The 23,476-nt window shown below is 39.3% G+C and overlaps 1 protein-coding gene across 1 annotated transcript; it reads left to right on the top strand.

The window, feature by feature from the left end:
• Window positions 1–8,909: 8,909 nt before the first annotated feature.
• Window positions 8,910–9,875, top strand: LOC112852325 (olfactory receptor 7A10-like). The gene has a single exon (XM_086682813.1). It carries the CDS (start codon window positions 8,910–8,912, stop codon window positions 9,873–9,875), a length of 966 nt encoding a protein of 321 aa, XP_086538939.1.
• Window positions 9,876–23,476: the final 13,601 nt, after the last annotated feature.

Here is a 23,476-nt window from a genome sequence, read left to right as displayed (position 1 = left end):
CTTCTTCCATTCTAAGTTTAATGCCTTTTATTTCCTTCTTCTTTTTTTCTTTTCTTTTTTCTTTTTTCTTTTTTTTTGGCTAGTTGCTCTGGAAGTTGCAAAGCTATGTTGCATGAGAGGTATGAAAGCAGACATGCTTGTCTTGCATCATCTTAGGGGGTGTTCTCAGTGTTTCTCTCTGGAGAATGATTTTAGAGGTGGGTTCTCATATATGACCTCTTTCGTGTTGTGGAAGTTTCCTTCTGTTCTTAGTTTTTTGAGTGTTGTTACTATCAGGGAATGCTCCATTTTGTCATGTTTTATGTGCCATCTGTTGAGATATTCATGTGCTTTTATTCATTCTGTTAATGTGGTGAATTATACTGAGGGGGTTTTATTAGTTAAACCATTCTTGCCTTCCTGGAATAAATGCCATTTGATCATGATGCACAACCCTTTTCTACACCATGATCAAAAGGCCGCAATGCTGGCATTGGTAACACTTAGTCAAAAATTTTCGCGTCAACATTCCTTGGGAATATTGTTCTGTACTTTTCTTTTCTTGCAATGCCTTTTCATGGTTTTGGAATCAGTGCAAAGCTGGCCTGGTGGAATAAAGTAAGAAGTGTTTCCCCTTTGAAATTTTTGGGAAGAGACTGAGAAAGACTGATGTTAATTCTTCTAATTCTGTCTGGTTCTTGTGATCCTTAGCCATGACTACTCCGCTGGAAAGCCTAATATCATAAACTGCAATTCTGCTAGGAGAAAGACTCTGTTTGACTTATGGTGTAGCCTGTCCCCTGCTTTCTAAAAGATGTTTCTTCAGCTACAAGAGTACACAGTACCACAGTAATGGAGAACTCTCTCTCTGTCTCCGTGTGTGTGTGTGTGTGTGTGTGTGTGCGCACGTGTACAGGACAGAGAGAATTTATCAGTGAAGTACACACCCATAAACCTTAAATAGCAAGCTGAACCTGTCTTATGCAATAGAAAATGCAGCATTTAGACCAACTGTAGACATAAAGATAGAGAGAAAGACAAAGAATTATGTGGGAATGATTTATGTTCCATTTTTATATATTACATAAGATGTATCCTGTTGTGGACAGACACCATATATAACATATACATGTAAAAAAGACACTGAACTGTAGTGTCCGTTGGCTGAATTTTATTTTATTTTATTTTTTAATTTACATGCAAGTTAGTTAGCATATAATGCTATAATGATTTTAGTAGATTCTAGTGATTCATCCCCTATGTATAACACCCAGTGCTCATCCCAACAAGTGTCTTCCCTAATGCCCCCTACCCATTTAGCCTATCCCCCCACCCACAACCCCTCCATCCCCTCTCAGTTTATTCTTTGTATTTAAGAGTCTCTTATGGGGCACCTGGGTGGCTCAGTCAGTTAAGCGTCCAACTTCGGCTCAGGTCATGATCTCACAGTTTGTGAGTTCAAGCCCCACATTGGACTCTGTGCTGACAGCTCAGAGCCTGGAGCCTGCTTCAGATTCTATGTCTCCCTCTCTCTTTGCCCGTCCCCTACTCATGCTCTGTCTCTCTCTCCTTCAAAAATAAGTAAAAACATTAAAAAAAATTTTGAAGAGTCTCTTATGTTTTGTCCCCTCCATGCTTTTATATTATTTTTGCTTCCCTTCCCTTATGTTAATCTTGTTTGTGTCTTAAATTCCTCATATGAGTGTAGTTGTATGATATTTGTCTTTCTCTGACTGGCTAATTTCACTTACCATAATACCCTCTCGTTCTATCCACGTAGTTGCAAATGGCAAGATTTCAGTTTTTCTGTTGTCAAGTAGTACTCCATTGTATATATATACCACACCTTCTTTATCCATTCGTCCATTGACGGACATTTGGTCTCTTTCCATACTTGGTTATTGTCGATAGTGCTGCTATAAAAATTGGGGTGCATGTGCCCCTTTGAAACAGCTCAGCTGTATCCCTTGGATCAACACCTAGTAGTGCAATTGCTGGCTTAAGGTAGTTCTATTTTTAATATTTTGAGGAATTCCCATATTGTTTTCCAGAGTGGCTGCACCAGTTCACATTCCCACTAGCAATGCAAAAGAAACTTTCTTTCATTGCATTCTCACCACCATGTGTTGTTGCCTGAGTTGTAAATGTAGCCATGCTGCCTGGTGTGAGGTGGTATCTCAGTGCAGTTTTGATGTGTATTTCTCTGATGATGAGTGATGTGGAGCAATTTTTATGTGTCTGTTGGCCATCTGGACGTCTTCTTTGGAGAAGTGTCTATTTGTGTCTTTTGCCCATTTCTTCACTGGATTTGTTTTTCAGGTGTTGAGTTTGGTAAGTTCTTTATAGATTTTGGATACTAACCTTTATCTGATATGTCCTTTGCAAATATTTTCTCCCATTCCATTGTTTGACTTTTAGTTTTGCTGATTGTTTCCTTTGCTGTGCAGAAGCTTTTGATTTTGATGAGGTCCTAATAGTTCATGTGTGCTTTTGTTTGCTCTGCCTCCGGAGACGTGTTGAATAAGAAGTTGCTGCGGCTGAGGTCAAAGAGGTTTTTGCCTGCTTTCTCCTCGAGGATTTTGATGGCTTCCTGTTTTACATTTAGGTCTTTCATCAATTTTGAGTTTTTTGTGTGTCTGGTGTAAGAAAGTGGTCGAGGTTCATTTTTTCTGCCCGTGGCTGTCCAGTTTTCCTAGCACCATTTGCTGAAGAGACTGTGTTTATTCCTTTGGATATTCTTTCCTGTTTTGTCAAAGATTAGTTGACCATACATTTGTGGGTCCATTTGTAGGTTCTCTATTCTGTTCCATTGATATGAGTGTCAGTTTTGTGCCAGTACCATACTGTCTTGATGATTACAGCTTTGTAATACATCTTGAAGTCCGGGATTATGATGCCTACAGCTTTGGTTTTCTTTTTCAGGATTGCTTTGGCTATTCAGAGTCTTTTTTGGGTCCATACAAATTTTAGGATTGTTGTTTCTAGGTCTGAAGAATGCTGGTGTTATTTTTATAGGGACTTCAGTGAATATGGAGATTGCCTTGGGTAGTATTGACATTTTAACAATATTTGTTCTTCCTATGCAGGAGCATGGAATATTTTTCCATTTCTTTGTGTCTTCTTCAATTTTATTCATAAGCTTTCTGTAGGTTTCAGTGTATAGATTTTTCACCTCGTTGGTTAGGCTTATTCATAGGTATTTCATCTTTTTTGGTGCAACTGTAAATGGGATCGATTCATTGTTTTCTCTGTCTTGTTGCTTCATTATTGGTGTATAACCGATTTCTGTGCATTGATTTTATATCCTGCGACTTTGCTGAATTCACGGATCAGTTCTAGTGGCATTTTGGTGGAATCTTTTGGGTTTTCCATATAGACTATCACGTCATCTGTGAAGAGTAAAACTTTGAACTCCACCTTGCCAATTTGGATGCTTTTATTCCTTTATGTTGTCTGATTACTGGGGCTAGGACTTCCAACACTACGTTAAATAGCAGTGGCAAGCGTGGACTTCCCTGTTACGTTCCTGACATTAGGGGGAAATCTCTCAGCTTTTACCCATTGATCATATTAGCAATGGGTCTTTCATATGGCTTTTGATCTTGAGGTATGATCCTTCTATCCCTACTTTCTTGAGGGTTTTTATCAAGAAAGGGTGCTGTATTTTGTCAAATGCTTGTTGAGGATTTATGTGTCCCTGTTCATCAGGGAAATTGGTCTATAGTTCTGTTTAGTGGGGTTTTTGTCTGGTGTTGGAATCAAAGTAATGCTAGCTTCATAGAATGAGTTTGGAAGTTTTCCTTCCATTTCTGTTTTTTGGAACAGCTTTGAAAGAATAGCTCTTACCTCTTCTTTAAATGTTTTTTAGAATTCCCCTGGAAAGCCATCTGGCCCTGGCTCTTGTTGTTTGGGAGAATTTTGATTACTAATTCAATTTCTTCAATGGTTATGGGTCTGTTTAAATTTTCCATTTCTTCTGGTTTCAGTTTTGGTCGTTTATATGTTTCTAGGAATTTGTCCATTTCTTCCACATTGCCCAATATGTGGACCTATACTTGCTTATAATATTCTCTTATTTTTGTTTGTATTTCTGCAGTGCTGGTTTTAATCTCTGCTCTTTCATTCTTGATTTTATTTATTTGGGTCCTTTCCTTTTTGTTTTTGATCAAAGTGGCTAGGGGCTTATCAATGTTGTTAATCTTTCAAAGAACCAGTTCCTGGTTCCTTTGGTCTGTTCTACTATTTTCGTTTGTTTGTTTTTGTTTCAGTAGCATTGATTTCTCCCTTAATCTTATTAATTACCCATCTCTCATTTGCTGTTTTTTTTCCATCCCTTTATGATGTAAGGTTAGGTTGTGTATCTGAGACCTTTCTTCCTTCTATAGATGGCCTGGATTGCTATATACTTCCCTTTTATGACGGTCTTTCCTGTGTCCCAGAAGTTTTGGGCTGTGATGTTATCATTTTCATTGGCTTCCATGTCCTTTTTAATTTCCTCTTTCACCTCTTTGTTAGCCCATTCATTCTTTAGTAGGTTACTCTTTAGTCTCCAAGTATTTGTTGCCTTTCCAAATTTTTTCTTGTGGTTGATTTCGAGTTTCATAACGTTGTGATGTGAAAATATGCATGTTATGATCTCGATCTTGTAATTGTTGAGAGCTGATTTGTGTCCCAGTATATGATCTATTCTGGAGAATGTTCTCTTGAGAAGAATGTGTATTCTGGTGCTTTAGGATGAAATGTTCTGCATATATCTGTTCAGTTCGTGCAGTCCAGTGTGTCAATCAAAGCCACTGTTTCCTTGCTGATTTTGTGTTTAGATGATCTGTCCACTGTTGTAAGTGGGGGGTTGAAGCCCTCTACTATTATGGTATTATTATCAACGAGTTTCTTTATATTTGTGATTAATTGATTTATATATTTGGGTGTTTCCACGGTTGAGGCATACATGTTTATAGTTGTTAGATCTGCTTCATGGATAACCCCTTAATTACGATATAATGCCCTTCTTCATCTCTTGCTACAGTCTTTCTTTTAAAATCTAGGTTGTCTGATATAAGTATGGCTACTCTAGTGTTCGTTTGGAGATCATTAGCATGATAGATGGCTCTTCATCCACTTACTTTCAATCTGAAGGTTTCTTTAGGTCTACAATGGGTCTCTTGTAAACAGCGTATAGATGGATCTTATTTTCTTATCCATTCTGTTATCCTATGTCCTTTGATTGGAGTGTTTAGTCCATTGACATTTATTTATTTATTTTTTTTAATTTTTTTTTTCAACATTTATTTATTTTTGGGACAGAGAGAGACAGAGCATGAACGGGGGAGGGGCAGAGAGAGAGGGAGACACAGAATCGGAAACAGGCTCCAGGCTCTGAGCCATCAGTCCAGAGCCTGACGCGGGGCTCGAACTCACGGACCGCGAGATCGTGACCTGGCTGAAGTCGGACGCTTAACCGACTACGCCACCCAGGCGCCCCTAGTCCATTGACATTTAGAGTGAGTACTGAAAGGTATGAATTTGTTTCAACATGTTGCCTGCAGAGTTGGAGTTTCTGGTGGTGTTGTCTGGTCATTTCTAGTCTTTATTGCCTTTTTTTTTTCTTTTTTTGCTTTTCTCTCCTCAGAGAATCTCCCAAACATTCCTTGCTGAGCTGGTTTAGTGGTCATTAACTCCTTTAGCTTTTGTTTCTCTGGGGAACATTTTTTTAAAATTCTCACCTCTTATTTTGAATGACAGTCTTGCTGGATAATTCTTGGTTGCATATTTTTGGATTCAGCACATTGAATATACCCTTCTGCTCTTTTCTTGGCTGCCAAGTTTCTGTGGATAGGTCTGCTTTTAACCAAACTGTCTTCCCTTGTAGGTTAAGGCCTTTCTTCCCCCTTGGTGCTTTCATGATTCTTTCCTTGTCTGAGAATTTTGTGAACTTGACTATGATAGTCTTGATGGCCAGTTTTTGTTGAATCTAATGGGAGTTCTCTGTGATTCCTGGATTTTGATGTCTGTGTCTTTTCCAAGATAAGAAAAATTTCCACTATGATTTGCTCACATCAACCTTCTACCCCTTTTCCTCTCTCTTCATCTTCTGAGACCCCTATGATTTGGATATTTTTAATGAGTCATTGAGTTCTCTAATATTATATCCTACTCTTTTGTCTCAGTTTCCTTCTTTTTTTCTGCTTCCTTATTCTCCATAAATTTGTCTTCTCTGTAACTGATTCGCTGCTCTGCTTCATCCAACCTCACCACCATGGCTTCCATTTGGGATTCCATCTCTGGTACAGCACTTTTTATTTCATCCTGGATAGCTTGTACTTCTTTTGTCTTCACAGAAAGAGATTCTACGCTTTTTCAACCCCAGCTAGTGTTCTTATTATCATGATTCTAAATTCTGTTCAGACTTCCTGTTGTATCTGTGCTGATTACGTCCCTTGCTGTCATTTTTTTCCTGTTTATTTTGTGGTGAATTCCTTCATTTCATCATTGTGGAGTAAGAAAAGGGATTAATAAAGTAAATAAAAGTAAAAATTAAAAAAATTAAAATAACATAAAAAATAAAATAAAGGATGCTAACTCCTAGGTTTGTTTTGGTCAGGTTGTTGTAAGAAGCTTGATAGAATAGAGATAGAAGGGAAAGAAAAGAAAAGAAAAAAAAATGGAAAAAAAGAAAAACGTTTGGAATTAAAAAAATGAATACAATAAAAGAATAAAATGAAATGATGAAAGTCAAATAGAATTTTAAAAATTACAAAAATGTAAAAAATATAATAGGAAAATTTAAAGAAAATATTTTTTATAAAAACGAAAAAAATCAAATTTTTTCCTTTTCTGTATTCAGAAGTAATAAAAGAAAAGGAAAAGAAAAATATTGAATAGATGGACCAGCAAACAGAATGAAATATGATTGAAAATGCATCCAGTTTCCACTAAAGTCAAACTATGAAGCACTTTATAGTCTGTAAACTACGTAGGCAGAGAGACTGGTGATGTTCCTCTATATTGTGGTTGGCCCGGTTGGGCGGTGCTTGGTGTAGTGACTCTGTTCTGCACTAGATGACGCTGCTTAGTTTAATGCGGTTGATCGATTGCTGTGGTGCATGAAAGTGCTTATGTGCATATGTGGGAGGGGTGAAAATGGAGTCCTACAGTCCCCCAGTCTCTAGTATCAGAAGTCTATACTCTCATTGATTGGCAATCAAGCACCCTTCCTTTGTCTCTGGCTTCTGTCCACTCCCCATTTCTCCACTGCCTGTGACCAAGCTGTCAGCTTGCCAGAGGTCACCTCCCTCCCAAATTTTATCTCAGATAGGGCAATGTTTACAAACTGCTCATTTCTGAGGGCCAAGCAGCTTTGACCCTCTCAGACCCTCAGGGGAGGGTCCACCAAGCAATGTCTTGGTGCCCGCCCACCCCTGGTACGTTTGTGTGACCATGCTGCTGCAGATGCCCAGAGATTGTGGCCAGGTGCCCCAGAAAATGTTGGTGTGATTGTGTAGTAGCAGCATTTCAGGGATTATGGTAAATCACAGCACCCATCTGGCACCAGGCTTCACCCTTACCATCCTAGTTCCAACAGCAGCAATGTGGCTGTTCTCCAGGGTCTGCTGGGACCTTTGCCTGTGGCGAGGCTGCACGGCTTCTAGCAAATATCCTCCCAGCAGAGAAATTGCCTCTCCCCGTGTGGCCTGAGGACCCCTCGGACCTTGCTGTCTGTTTCTGGGGATACGCCCTCCCACCAGAGCTCTCCCAGGTATCGAGCTGTGGAGTTTCAGACTCTATGCTCCCTGTTTATAGCCTCTTCATGAAATTGAAACCCTCTCCTTTCTCTCTTCTCCCTGTTTTTGTTCAGTCCACTCCTTCTCTTTCTCTCCAGCTGCTTTTTTGTTGGGCAGTGCTTCTCCTATACTCTCCCCCATCTCCATCCTCTCTCTACAAGCAAAAACAGCTCCCTGCCCTCCATAGCTTCTCTCTTCCCCAGTTCGCCTCTCCACGCTGTGTACCTGCCAAATTCCGTGGTTCAAGTTGTGCAGATTGTTGTGTTATTCCTCAGATCAGGTATCTAGATATGCAAGACAGTTTGGTGTTGATTTAGTTGCATTTCAGTGAGGAGAGAGGCAAAAAACCTTCCATGTTCCTCTGCCATCTTTGACTGTCCCCAACATTGCCTTAGAATGTATCCACTGATACAGGAGGCTTTGAGCTCCTCTCTCTCTTATTTACATCTCACTCCTACACCCGTTGTGTTACCTGCTCTGCTCACAACTTTGTCTTTTATATTGCCTGATGGTTTTGGGTGAGCTCTTGACTCAAGGTCTTTGCACGTGCGATTTCTCTGCCTTAACTGGTTTTCTCAAAGTTATCCACATGGTTCATGCATCCTTGAGTTTTCCAGCTCAGAAGCCCCTGATCAGTCATGACACAAAGGCAGGTTTTCCTTCCACTTAGGACTACTGTGTCCCGAACTTTTTTCCTTATTAGTTGTAACCACCACCTGAAACACCATTTATTCCTTTATTAATATTCTGTTCGTCCCTCTGACACACACACATCTTAGACTGTCTTGTTAAGGTGAAACACACATTCCTACTGCATTTGTGCAATGCTGTTAAAAATACTTGTCACAAGATAATGTGTTAACTTTTCTCGGGTGGAAAAAAAAAGGTCACAGGAAATTTATGGAGGAGAACATTGCTTTGGATAATTGTTTTGATTCAGAACAAGAATTGTGAACAATTTAAGACTCATGGAAAACATGGACATTTGAAAGTCCCTGAAATTTTCTGGTGTGTATTCTAGATTGGTAGGGAGTGTGTAAGAATTAATGAATGAAGCATTTTGAAAAGACAGCATTTCTTGTAATTCTGTGATCATGCTGCTGCCTTTCCAATGTTCTTGTCTCTGTTCCAGCCATTTTCATCAATTACATGGAAGGAAGAAATCAAACTCATGTTACGGAATTTATCCTCTTGGGACTCTCAGACCAGGGGGCGCTGCAGTCACTGCTCTTTTGGCTGTTCCTGTCCTTGTACTTGGTCACCTTCACTGGGAACCTGCTCATGATCCTGGCCATTATCACAGACTCCTGCCTCCACACGCCCATGTACTTCTTCCTCTCCAACCTGTCCTTTTCAGACATCTGTTTCACCTCCACCACCATCCCAAAGATGCTGCTGAACATCCAGACACAGAGCAGAGCGATCTCCTACAAAGGTTGCCTCAGCCAGATGTACTTTTTCATGCTTTTTGCAGGAATCGACAACCTCCTCTTGACAGTGATGGCCTATGACCGGTTCGTGGCCATCTGTCACCCACTGCACTACATGGTCATCATGAACCCCAAGTTCTGTGGCATCCTGCTTCTGGGATCCCTGTTATTGAGTGTTCTTGTCTCTCTGTTACATGACTTACTGATTTTGCGACTCTCTTTTTGCACAGATCTGGAAATCCTTCACTTTTTCTGTGAACTTAAGCAGGTGATCCAACTTGCTTGCTCTGATACCTTCCTCAATGACCTGGTAATGTATTTGGCAAGTGCACTTCTGGGTGTTGTTCCACTCACTGGCATCCTCTCCTCTTACTCTAGAATTGTAGCCTCCATCTTGAGAATTTCATCAGTGAAGGGCAAGTATAAAGCATTTTCCACGTGTGGGTCTCATCTCTCAGTTGTGTTCTTGTTCTATGGTACAAGCCTTGGTGTGTATTTTAATTCTGCAGCTTCACAAAACTCCAGCACAGGTGCCATAGCCTCAGTCATGTACACAGTGGTGATGCCCATGCTGAACCCCTTCATCTATGGTCTCAGGAACAGAGACATCAAGCAAGCCCTGAGAAAGCTCTTTAGTCGAGAGACGTCTGCATGTAGGTTTCTTTGTTTCAGGATAAAGACTTGAGTAACAGGGCTTAAAACCCTAGAAGACCTAGATCATGGTATTTGTATCAGTTCATAGGCTGGCAATGCGCATTTTTTCTCCTTATTAGTTAGCTGTAAGTTTTCATACATCACAAGCAACTATTTTGTCTGTAGCTTTTTAAAATTCATTTATTTATTTTGAGTGGGATAGCAAGAATGAGTAGGGAGAGCCAGAAGGAGATTGATGGAATATCCCAAGATATGTCCATGCTGTCAGCGCAGAGCATGAAGTGGGACTCAATATCACAAACTGTGAAGTTTTGATCTGAACCATAATCAAGAGTTGGACTCTTATCTGGCTGAGCTACCCAGGAACCCCTCTACTGAATTTCTTTAAAACTGTTTAGTCATCGTATTAAATTCCATTGCATGGATTTTTAGAAGAAAATTTTAATGTGTATTCATTTTTTGAGAAAGAGATAGAGAGAGAGAGAATAAATTAGAAGTAGGCTCCAGACTCTGAGCTATCAGCACAGAGGGTGATGCAGGGCTTGAAACCATGAATTGTGAGATCATGACATGAACCAAAGTCAGACGCTCAAAAAATTCAACTACCCAGGTGTCCCCATTGCATGGATATTTAAGAACATATACATAATATAGCAAATTGAGTACTTATAATGTGATAGGAGGAGCCAATGGAGTAAATGTGAAATGCTTTTTCTCTGGGTTGAAAGCACGTGTCAGAGTATCTGCTTTTCGAGGAAAATCATTGTACCTATCACAGGTTATATACAAGTTTCAAGAGTTTTAAGTCAATCCACCTTGGAAGGAGATCACATCTGCAAGAGCCTAGGCACCTGGAACCTTCTGTGATTAGTTTACAATAATCCACCTTCACTATGCAGTCTCCAGTTTCCCCTCACACAGTCCAAAACATAAATGAAGTGTGAAGGTAATAGAAATTGCAACTCCTGATTTTTCAGGCCTTGATAGTGGCATTCTTGGTGATTTTCCCAGGGATGCATTATTACTTTCTTTTAATATTTGGTAGGCAGCAGCACTGTCCTGTGATTTCCCTCAGCACCTCCTACGATAATAGACTCTTCACAGATCTCACACAAAATATGGCTACTCTGTCTATTGCCACCTCCATCTTTTCTAATGCTGCATCCCAGAAATTAGGCAGTGAGAACAGGATGCAATTATGGACTTGACCTGTGGCTTGTGGGACAGAATAAGATGAATGTCTCTTTCTCACCTACCCCAGAGGCCCTCATCTAGATTGTAAGCCATAATGGTAATTTTCTATTCCCTTATTCACAGTTTTCCAGATAAATATCCACAGGTCCTTTCAAACACTAGTATGCAGATAAATGTTCATGGAACTGTCTCTGAAAAAGAAACAGGGAAAGCAAGAAGAAAGGAAGTAATTAAGAACAAAAGAATAAAGAAGAGAGCTTATTTGTAACATTTGCCAGTTTCCATGGTATAATTACTCTCATCTTTTCCAATATCAAGGTACCAATTTTAGTTCAGACCACAGTCCTCATGAACCATTATAAGCTAGCCAGCGCCATCACCTCAGAGCCTTTGGGTTGGGTTTGGAGGAAAATGTAAAGTAATTGTTGCCATTTTACAGCCTTCTGTCACGTGTAAATAGTCACATCAGTTGAGTATTTGGGGCAGTGAACAATCTCAGGACTGATAGGTAGAGATTATGACCCTTCATTGTAGTGAGTCAGGTCTATCTTTTCTTCATGATTATTAGAGTTGGTTGTGTTTTTGTTTTGTTTTGCTTATTTTTTTTTTATTTACACAAATTAGATAGGCTATTACTAAGCTGCCCATCTATTTTTGTTTCTGGGAGACACCAGGATGTGTCAAAAATCCATGTGGATCAACCAGTGTTGATGAGAATGATTAATTCTTATGCACTATGAATAACATGCCTCAAATGGGTTGGGACTGCTGTCATGGCCTCTGGCAGTTCAGGAGGGGCTGAACTTTCGACAAAGGCATTTCAATTTTAGCAGGTCCATGGTAAGTCTGTCCTATGGGGGAGAAGCTCTGTAGAGTCTGTCAAGGAAAACATTATAGCCCTCCCCAAGCTATTTCTCAATGATCTTATGAATTTTATGTCGTCTGAAACTTTAGTTTGGGTATATTTGGGGTTGATGTATTGAATCACACAAGATAAACCCATCACAATGCCCTAGTCTCCTTGTACTTTGGATTCCTTTCTCTACATCATATTAAGCTATTTATGGCATTGAAATTATTTTTTTCCTTAAAGTTCATTTATTTCCTTTGAGAGAGAAGAGAACAAGCTGGGGAGGAGCAATGAGAGGGATAAAGAGAAAATCCCAAGCAGGCTCCACACTGCCAGCCCAGAGCTCAATATGGGTCTTGAACTCACATATTTTTAGTTCATGACCTGAGACAAAATCTAGAGTAGGACGCCTAACTGACTGAGCCACCCAGGACAGATGAAATTCTTGTGGAGAATGTCACTCTTTTTTCATCATTTTTCAGGGTAAAAGATATATGTAATTTATTATTTTAAACATTTTGAAATATGCTTATGCATCATTAAGTACTTTCTCACTGTTTAGCAACCACCACCTCTATCTGTCCCCAGAACTTTCTCATCATCTCAAATTTAACTTCCGTTTCCTTGTAATAGTAAATTCATATGGCAGAATCCCTCTGCCCCACCCCTGTCTCCCACCATCCTACCTTCTCTCTCTCAAACTGATAACCCTGGTTATCTTATATATGTGTAATTGTATAATATTGGTTCTTCAGTGCTGGCTTCTTTCAGTTAGCATAATGTTCGTGAGGTTCATCTGAATTATAGCCTGTGTCAGAATTCCATCCATTGAAAAAGCTGAATGATGTTCCACTGTATGTGTTCACCACACTTTGTTCAGATTATTGACGGACATTCACGTTGTCTCTACACTTTCATTAGTGTGAATAAATCTGTTATGAAAATTGGTGTAGAAATATGTGTTTTGCTCACCGCTTTACAATCTTTTTGGGCATATAAGTGGGTAAATAAACAGCCATGAAACTATTTCATCAAACAATAATTCTGGGTTTACATTATTGAGTCACTGGCACACTGTTTGCTTCAGCAGCTCTGTCCCCTTTTATTCTCATCAGCAAAGCACCACAGGGTTCCAATTTGTCCACATCCTCTCCAACACTCATCTTCTGTTTTAGTTTTCAAATAGCCGTCCTAGTGTGTGTGGAGTGGTATCACGCTATGGTTTTTATTTGCATTTCTGTAGTGATTAGTCATGTTGTGCATCTTTCATGTGCTAAATACCCATTGCTCTATATTTTTGAGTCCATTGTCTTTTCTTTTTTTTTCAAAACCAGTTTCATGCATTTTTTATTTTTTTATGAATTTATTTTTTATTGTTTTACATTTATTGATTCTGAGAGAGAGAGAGAGAGAGAGAGAGAGAGAGAGGGAGAGATCACGAGCATGAGGAGGGGAGTGTCAGAGAGAGAGAGGGAGAGAGAGAATCCCAAGCAGGCTCCATGTAGTCAGTGCAGAGCCAGACGTGGGGCTCGAACTCACAAACTGTGAAATCATAGCCTGAGCTGAAACCAAGAGCCAGACACTCAACCAACTGAAGCAACCGGGATCCCCATTAGTTTTACTTTTTTAAATTTATCTAGAAGTTTTAATTCCTGTATAGTTCACATACAGTGTACTGTCAGTTTCAGGTGTATAATATGGTGCTTCAGCATTTCCATAAAGCACCCAGTGCTCATCACAGCAAGTGCCCTCCTTAATCCCCATCACCCATTTCTCCCATCTTCTTCCTTCCCCTCTGGTAACCATTAGCTTCTCTCTTTTTTTCTTGTGCTGTTTGTTTTCTTTCTTAAATTCCGCACATGAGATCATGTGGTATTTTTCTTTCTCTAACTGACTTATTTTGCTCAACCTTATGCTGACTAGCTCCATCCAAGTCTTTTCAAATGGGAGGATTTCATTCAGTTTTATGGGTGAGTAGTATTCCATTGTATGTCTGTACCAGATCCTTATCCATTCATCTATCAATGGACACTTAGGCTGTTTCCATTATTTGGCTACTGTAAGTGATAGTGCTAAAAACATAAAGGTGCATTTATCCCTTTGAATGAGTGTTTTTGTATTTTGGGGGTAATGGCTCAGCAGTGTGATTACTGGATTGTAACACTGTTTTCTTTCTTCCAAGATTTTATTTCAGTTCAAGTTAGTTACCATATATGTACTATTGGTTTCAGGAGTAGAATTTAGTGATTTGTTGCCTGCATAGAATACGCAGTGCTCATCACAAGTGCCTCCCTTAATGCCCATCACCCATCTAGTCCATTCCTCATTCAACTCCCCTCCAGCAACTCTCACTTTGTTAACTATGGTTAAGAGTCTCTTATGGTTTGGCTCCGTCCCTGTTCTTATCTGATGTTAATTTTCGTTCCCTTCCCCTATGTTTGTCTGTTCTGTTTCTTAAATTCCACATATAAATGACATCATATGATATTTGTCTTTCTCTGACTTATTTTACTTGGTTAGCATAGTACACTCCAGTTCCATCTACATCTTTTCAAATGGCAAAGCAACAAGAGTCATTCTATTTTTAATGTTTTGAGGAATTTTCATACTGTTTTCTACAGTGGCTATACCAGTTTTTATTCCTTCCAATAATGAAAGAGGGTTCCCCCCTCTCCACATCCTCACCAACATTTTTTAAAATATATTTTAAAAAGTTTTATTATGGAAGTGTGGATTCATTGTATGGCACACCTGAAACTAATATGACACTATATGTTAACCAGCTGGAATTTAAATAAAAGTTTTGCCTTTTTCTCTTTAATATTAGAGAGAGAGAGAGAGAGCGTGCAAGTGAGAGAGGGGGTGAGGGAGAGAGAGAGAGTATGAAGTAGGTTCCGTGCTCAGTAGAGAGCCCGACATGGGGCTCGATCCAACAACTCTGGGATCATGACCCAAGCCGAAATCAAGTGTCAGACACTTAACTGACTGAGACACCAAGTTGCCCCAGCACTATTTTTAAAATTGAATTGTTTGTTGTTTTCCAAGAATTCTTGAAATTCTGTACATAGTTTGAATATTAATCTATTATCAGGTGTGTGATTCATCAATAGCTTCTCCATTTTGTGGGTTGCCTTTTCATTTGGAAATAGTGCCCTTCAGTGCACAAATACTTCTGATTTTGGTGATGTAATTTTTTTCTCTAGTTGCCTGTGTCTTTGGTGTTATATCCAAGGAATCTTTGTCAAATTCAGAGTCATAAAGATGTACCTTTATGTGTTCTTCACGTGTTTATTTACAGTTCTATTTCCTACGTTTAGATCTGTGATACATTCGGAGTCACGTTTGTTGATGGTGGACAGAAGGGTCATTTTCATGTTTGTGCATGTGTATATCCAGGTTTCCATTACCATTTCTTGGAAAGACTGCCTACTTACCATTGAAATGTCCTGGCAGTCTTGTCAAAAATCATTCACTTGTAGGTATGAATTTCTAAGCTCCCTCCTGTTGCATTGACTTGTATCTTTGTTTTTATTGTTGTTGTGAGAGCTGGTCATTTAAAAATTAAATTGTGGTAACTCTGAGTATTGTATTTTCCTCTTTCTCCAGTCATTATTTTTATGAAGTATACTTTACAGACAGAGTTGTATTAATTTCAGGTGTAAAATGTAATGCGTCAACAATTCTACGCACTATTAAGTGCTCATGGAGGTAAGGGTACTCTTAATTCACTTCATCTATCTCATCCAGCCACAGCCACCTTTGTCTCTGGCAACCACCAGTTTGTTCTCTGCATTAAAAATCTGGTTTTGTTTGTTTGTTTTTTTCCCATGTTTGTTCATTTGTTTTGTTTCTTAAATTCCACATGGGAGTGAAATCAGTGTTTGTCTTTCTCTGATGGACTCATTTACCTGAGCACTGTACCCTCTAGGTCCTTCCAAATTGCCAACTTACATAACTTTTATTATTTTTTTTGCTCTTCAAAGGGGTCCATTGATTCCCTATTTTTCCATCTACAGTTTTCTTAGACTATTGTAGTAGCAACAGTCTGTGTCTACCATTGTCCAAGGATGAATTTTCCACAGGGAGAGCTTGATCCTGGACATCCTGTCATGAGATCTGCACTGACATTCAGATATTTTCATCAATTTGTGTCAAGCCAATAGTCAAAATATCAGCATATCTGCTCTCTGCGTGCTGTCTAACTGCTCAGGGTCATGTTTGAGTTGTCATACTTGCCTCCCAATCATTGGTAGCAAGTATGAAGTATTTCCTACATTGGCTGCCCAGATACTTCCTGTTGGAGTGCTCTTACCCCTTCACCCGCATCAAGACTTGGGACAAGTATTCGCTTGTTTGTGTAGACTTCACTCATCTCTTTTGGAAAAGTTGTCTATGTTTGTATTCTCTTCATCAGGTGCCACTGCCTCTTCAGGTTAGCACATTCATTTACTTTTTTTTTCTCTTGCTCTGTTGAGAAGGGACCATTTTTTATACCTTTCTTCCTTCTGTGATGTGGTTTAGTGTCTACTGTTAAACAACTGCTAATGAAGTTGTTAGTAAGATGCTTAAAGAAGCAAATGGTTGAGTGATATCAAACAGACATTGCCTACATTGAAGGAGAAAGGAGAAGCAGGAGAAAAGAAGAAACACTGTGGAGGCTGGGAGTTCCATGATTGTGAGCTAACAGGTGAGTACAGATGGGAGCAATAAGAGAGTTAGGGGACACAGAATCCTGCAAATCCACAATTCGATATTTACGATGGAGTGCTCTGACTTATCAGTGAGAAGCTGTAATGACAGGGAGCCTCCTTCTGGGATAAGAGAGTTTAAAAGGATAAGAGACAATCAGGGAATGCCAAGGCTATGTCCCAACACTTGGATAAGTTTGCATTCTATTTTTGTCTCCTAGCTCCAGAGACCCAAGTCTCTTACATGGAAGAGAGACAAAAGAATATTTCATTAATGAGACTCATGGGGATTAATTCCCTACAATTACAGAAATTGAAAATGCCTTTGCTGCACCCAGGAAGTCAACTCCTATAATCTCAGGTGATATGAGCACATAACTGTTTTCTAGAGACTTCCCAAGTGGGGCCATGAGTCTCTTCCCTTCCTAAGGATATAATTTCCAACCACATCACTCATCCATGGGAGAGACTGGGTCATTGATCTCACGCTGTTCTGTGCTAACATCTGGGTGAGCCATGGCCTCTTCAGAAGTGCTGGGGAAATGAGTTATGTTGGGAGGGTCCCCTTGTATCGGTAGTTATTTTGGGGCCTCAACAGGGACAATAAGTTGAGGAGAGTTTAGTGATGTCAAGCCCTGCCCATAAGGCTTTGATTGTGTAGGGAAACTCTGGATGCACTAAACCATCTCTCCCTGATCTGTCTCCGCCGGAGTTAGTGCTTCATCAGTGGGCCTTCATCTCCCAACAGTCTTTCCTCTGTTTTCATTGCTGCTTCTCCCATTGTTGGGAGTGACTATTTACTGTTATTGAACCATTTGTTAATTGTAGTCATTCAACAAACATTCTTTCCCCCAGCAATTAATGTGTGGTAGACACTACTATTTCTGTGAATAAGTAAATGACTAAGACAGTGTTTCTTCTGTCAAGATACTCACTGTGTAAACAGAGTGAGAGATGTAAAAATGAATAAACGTGATAATGAGAGGTTGCATTGAAATCTGGGGAAGTAGATCCCCTAACGTTGTCTCTTTGTTTTATTTGTAATTGTTTTCAAAAAAGAGGACTCTTTTGCAGGAGTCAGTGAGGCTTCACAGAGAAGCCTATAGGTGCTGAGCCTTGAGAGGGGTGTTGGGGTCTTTCCATGGAGACGAAGGGTGTGAGCAGTCCAGAAACAGCAGAGGTTGAAATTTAGAGATTAAGTAGAGTGGGAGTTGTGCTGCTGGAATTAGAAATACCCTTACTGTCTGACCAACAGTCAGGAGCAGGGTCTGAAAAATGAACCCAAATGAACCTGGCTGGGTAGGCAATAGTCAGTTTAAGAAACAATCTTACATTTTGGCTAGAAAGTCGAAATTGAAATCTGAAATTGTGAAGTGTAAGTGCTGTTTTTATGTCAGGGGACAGCTACGACAAGGTTTTGTCTATGGAAAAATGACCCAGGTTATTGTGAGGAAGAAACTATTGCTGCATTCAGAGTGGGAGAGGGTTGTCGAGGGATAGAAATAGCACCAGGCACAGAATGGGTCTTGGAGGGGTGGAAATCGTGAATCCAGAAATTCAGATGAATTTTTTCATTCATTCTTAAATGTTTACTAGAAACAATGCAGATACCGTATAGTCATCATTTCGTTGAAAAATTTCAAAAACTGTACATGGTATGATTTTTTTTTTCGTTTATTTATTTTTGGGACAGAGAGAGACGGAGCATGAACGGGGGAGGGGCAGAGAGAGAGGGAGACACAGAATCGGAAACAGGCTCCAGGCTCTGAGCCATCAGCCCAGAGCCCGACGCGGGGCTCGAACTCACGGAGCGCGAGATCGTGACCTGGCTGAAGTCAGACGCTTAACCGACTGCGCCACCCAGGCGCCCCTGATTATTTAATGTTACTGATGGGAAGAGTTACTGACAGCAGTGACACTGGTCATACAGGGCACATACCAGACTCTTTGGGACAATCTCAGAACATGGCGTTTCCAAAGATTTTTTAAATTCAATAATAATTTTAACTTTAATCGGCTTTTGTATTTGAACAGTGGTACATTTACAAAACAAACTTGCTGTGATTTTTCAGACGGTTCTCATAAGTTCCTTTCCAGTTTCTCCTGTTATGAACACATCCTCTCTCTTACACATGTTACTTTTAATCGTCCTATCTGTTGACCTTCCACATGCAGTGACTTTTTCCTCAGTCTTCCTTTGTTCTTGAAGCAATTGATAGTGCTAAGAGTACTGGTCAGGAGTGCTGTGAAATCTTTTGGGCTTGCCTTCTTGTTCTTGTTCTTGTTCTTGTTCTTGTTCTTGTTCTTGTTCTTGTTCTTGTTCTTGTTCTTGCTCTTGTTCTTGTTCTTCTTCTTGTTCTTGTTCTTCTTCTTGTTCTTCTTGTTCTTCTTCTTCTTCTTCTTCTTCTTCTTCTTCTTGTTCTTCTTCTTAATGAGAAGACTGGGACATGGATGTTGGACAAGGAGACTGGAGAGGGAAAAGAGGCATGTTCATTTCCTGACATCAAGGGTACACATTATCAACATGACTATTTCTCATTGGTGTTGATATCGATGTCCTGGCTGACATGATATTTGTCAGATTTGTCTTTCCCCTTTCTTTCCATCTTGTCCTCCTGTAGGAAGTTTCTATGCACAATCCCATCTTTAAGTAGTGGTAGTTATCTCACACCTCCTTAAGTGTAGAATATTTCTGTAAATGATTAGTTTTCTTCTACACTGGAGATTGTGTCTTCCATATTTTTTCAATTATTTACATTATATACTCTGTGTTATAACCCGATACTACTTTATTTTGTTGCTCAAATTGTTTCAGCTTTGTCAAAGGAGAGCTCCTTCAGTTACTGATATGTCACTATGGCATGTCCCAACATTCTTGGCTCTTTGGAGGTATCATTTCATTACTGTCTTACAGGAGAAGATGCTTCAGCTTCACCTTCAGCTTATTATGTTCCTCTGGAGTTCTATAATGAGTCATTTCTGCAAGGAGCCCTGTTTTATTTTATTGGATCATGGGATAAGATTCAAGATCTTGGTACCTGCTGTGCTTTTTGCTACCAGATTCTCTATATCCCATCAACTGACCTGGCAAAGACACATATAAGTGTTTACTACTCTGTGTATATGCAGACATCCATACATGTATCTGTATGTAACCCTCCGTATTTTTATATAAGCTGAAGCAAGTTCATACTGATGGCTCTAAAACTAATTTATTACCAAAGGATCATAAGAGCTACTCCACCTTGCTTACACGTGAAGTCCCACGCCAAATGTGATCACCTCTTTCCCACCATTTACTATTCGTTTCCTTATGTGTTCAATTTCAGTTCACACGTGCAGGAGTATCAGCATTGTTAACAATATCCTCTGGGACACATTTTATCAAGAATGGTGCAGTGCTTCTGTGCAGTTTCTTTCATGTCCAGTTTTACAGACTCTTCTCTTTCCCCAGGTCTTGTTTTTCTGCACTTTTTTTGCCCACCTGTTTCACTGAGATTGTGTCCTACAGTTGTAATATAGTTAGATTGTTTTTTTCACATGTACATACCAGTGTAAGATTCCATCTGTCACCTGGGTTTGATGTTTGCATTGATTTCTATTCTGCATTATGCAGGTTTATATTGATTTATTATATTTTATTATATTTACATATATAATATATATAATATAATAATATTATAATACATTTATTATATTTATAATATAATATTATATTGATTTACTATATTATTATATTGATTTATATTCTGAATTATATTCACATAATGTTTGCATTAATTTATATTCTGACTTTATTACTCTAAGGTTTTTCCTGTTTTTAATGCTTTCTTACTTTCATTTTTATTTATTGAAAAATTTTAAAAATATTTATTTATGTTTGAGAGAGAGGGACAGAGCGTGAGTGGGGAGGGGTAGAGAGAGATGGAGACACAGAATCTGAAGCAGACTCTAGGCTCTGAGTTTTAGCACAGAGACTGATGTGAGGCTCGAACCCATGAACCATGAGATCATGACCTGAGCTGAAGTTGGACCCCCAACTGATGAAGTCACTCAGGCGCCCCTTAATGGTTTTTTTAAATATGAAATTTATTGTCAAATTGGTTTCCATACAACACCCAGGGCTCATCCCAACAGGTGCCCTCCTCAATGCCCATCACCCACTTTCCCCTCCCTCCAACCCCCCACCAACCCCCACTTTGTTCTCAGTTTTTAAGTCTCTTAAGGTTTGCCTCCCTCCCTAACTTTTTGCTTCTCCTCCCCCATGGTCTTCTGTTAACTTTCTCAGGATCCACATAAGAGTGAAAGCATAAGGTATCTGTCTTTCTCTGTGTGACTTATTTCACTTACCATCACACTCTCCAGTTCCATCCACGTTGCTACAAAGGGCCAGATTTCATTCTTTCTCATTGCCAAGTAGTATTCCGTTGTGTATATAAACCACAATTTCTTTATCCATTCATCAGCTGATGGACATTTAGGGTCTTTACACAATTTGGCTATTGTTGAGAGTGCTGCTATAAACATTGGGGTACAAGTGCCCCTATGCATCAGCACTCCTGTATCTCTTGGGTGAATTCCTAGCAGTGCTATTGCTGGGTCATAAGGTAGATCTATTTTTAAATTTTGAGGAACCTCCACACTGTTTTCCAGAGCGGCTGCACCAGTTTGCATTCCCACCAACAGTGCAAGAGGATTCCCATTTTTCCACATCCTTGCCAGCATCTATAGTCTCCTGATTTGTTCATTTTAGCCACCCTGACTGGCGTGAGGTGGTATCTGAGTGTGGTTTTGATTTGCATTTCCCTGATGAGGAGTGACGTTGAGCATCTTTTCATGTGCCTGTTGGCCATCTGGATGTCTTCTTTAGAGAAGTGTCTATTCATGTTTTCTTCCCCTTTATTCACTGGCTTATTTGTTTTTTGGGTGTGGAGTTTGGTGAGTTCTTTATAGATTTTGGATACTAGCCCTTTGTCTGAAATGTCATTTGCAAATATCTTTTCCAATTCCATTGGTTGCCTTTTAGTTTTGTTGATTGTTTCCTTTGCAGTGCAGAAGATTTTTATCTTCTTGAGGTTCCAATAGTTAAATTTTGCTTTTAATTCCCTTGACTTTGGAGATGTGTCAAGTAATAAATTGCTGTGGCTGAGGTCAGAGAGGTGTTTTCCTGCTTTCTCCTCTAGGGTTTTGATGGTTTCCTGTCTCACATTCAGGTTCTTCATCCATTTTGAGTTTATTTTTGTGAATAGTGTAACAAAGTGGTCTAGTTTCTTCTGCATGTTGCTGTCTAGTTCTCCCAGCACCATTTGTTAAAGAGACTGCCTTTTGTCCATTGGATATTCTTTCCTGTGTTATCAAAGATTAGTTGGCCATACTTCTGTGGGTCCAATTCTGGAGTCTCTATTCTATTCCACTGGTCTATGTGTCTGTTTTTGTGCCAATACCATATTGTCTGATGCTTAAAGCTGTGTAGTAGAGGCTAAAGTCTGGGATTGTGATGCCTCCCACTTTGGTCTTCTTCTTCAATATTACTTAGGCTATACGGGGTCTTTTGTGGTTCCATACAAATTTTAGGATTGCTTGTTCTAGCTTTGAGAAGAATGTTAGTGCAATTTTGATTGGGATTTTATTGAATATGTAGATAGCTTTGGGTAGTATTGACATTTTAACAATATTTATTCTTCCAATCCATGAGCATGGAATGTTTTTCCATTTCTTTATATCTTCTTCAATTTCCTTCATAAGATTTCTATAGTTTTCAGCTTACAGATGTTTTACATCTTTGGTTAGGTTTATTCCTAGGTATTTTATGCTTCTCGGTGCAATTGTGAATGGTATCAGTTTCTTTATTTGTCTTTATGTTGCTTCATTATTAGTGTATAAGAATGCAACTGATTTCTATACATTGATTTTGTATCCTGCGACTTTGCCAAATTCATGTATCAGTTCTAGCAGGCTTTTGGTGGAGTCTATTGGGTTTTCCATGTATAATATCATATCATTTGCAAAAAGTGAAAGCTTGACTTCATCTTTGCCAATTTTGATGCCTTTGATTTCCTTTGTTGTCTGATTGCTGATGCTAGCACTTCCAGCACTATGTTAAACAACAGCGGTGAGTTGGACATCCTTGTCGTGTTCCTGATCTCAGGGGGAAAGCTCTCAGCTTTTTCCCATTGAGGATGATATTAGCTGTGGATTTTTCATAAGTGGCTTTTATGATGTTTAAGTATGTTCCTCATATCCTGACTTTATCTAGGGTTTTTATTAAGAAAGGATGCTGAATTTTGTCAAATGCCTTTTCTGCATTGATCGACAGGATCATATGGTTCTTTTCTTTTATTAATGTGATGTATCACGTTGGTTGATTTGCGAATGTTGAACCAGCCCTGCATCCCAGGAATGAATCCCACTTGATCATGGTGAATCATTTTTTTTTATATGCTGTTGAATTTGATTTGTTAGTATCTTATTGAGAATTTTTGCATCCATATCCATCAGGGATATTGGCCTGTAGTTCTCTTTTTTTGCTGGGTCTCTCTCTGGTTTAGGAATCAAAGTAATGCTGGCTTCATAGAATGAGTCTGGAAGTTTCCTTTCCTTTCTATTTTTTGGAACAGCTTGAGAAGGACAGATATTATCTCTCCTTTAAATGTCTGGTAGAATTCCCCAGGGGAACCATCTGGTCCTGGACTCTTATTTGTTGGGAGATTTTTGATAACTGATTAAATTTCTTCTCTGGTTATGGGTCTGTTCAAGTTTTCTATTTCTTCCTGTTTGAGTTTTGGAAGTGTGTGGGTGCTTAGGAATTTGTCCATTTCTTCCAGGTTGTCCAGTTTGTTGGCATATAATTTTTCATAGTAATCCTTGATAATTGCTTGTATTTCTGAGGGATTGGTTGTA

Source organism: Puma concolor, chromosome A2 (genome assembly GCF_028749965.1).
Source record: "Puma concolor isolate L17-30 chromosome A2, mPumCon1.1.hap2, whole genome shotgun sequence".
Lineage (NCBI taxonomy): Eukaryota > Metazoa > Chordata > Mammalia > Carnivora > Felidae > Puma > Puma concolor.
Note: the sequence above shows the minus strand (reverse complement) of the source record. Positions and strands in the feature narration are given on the sequence as shown.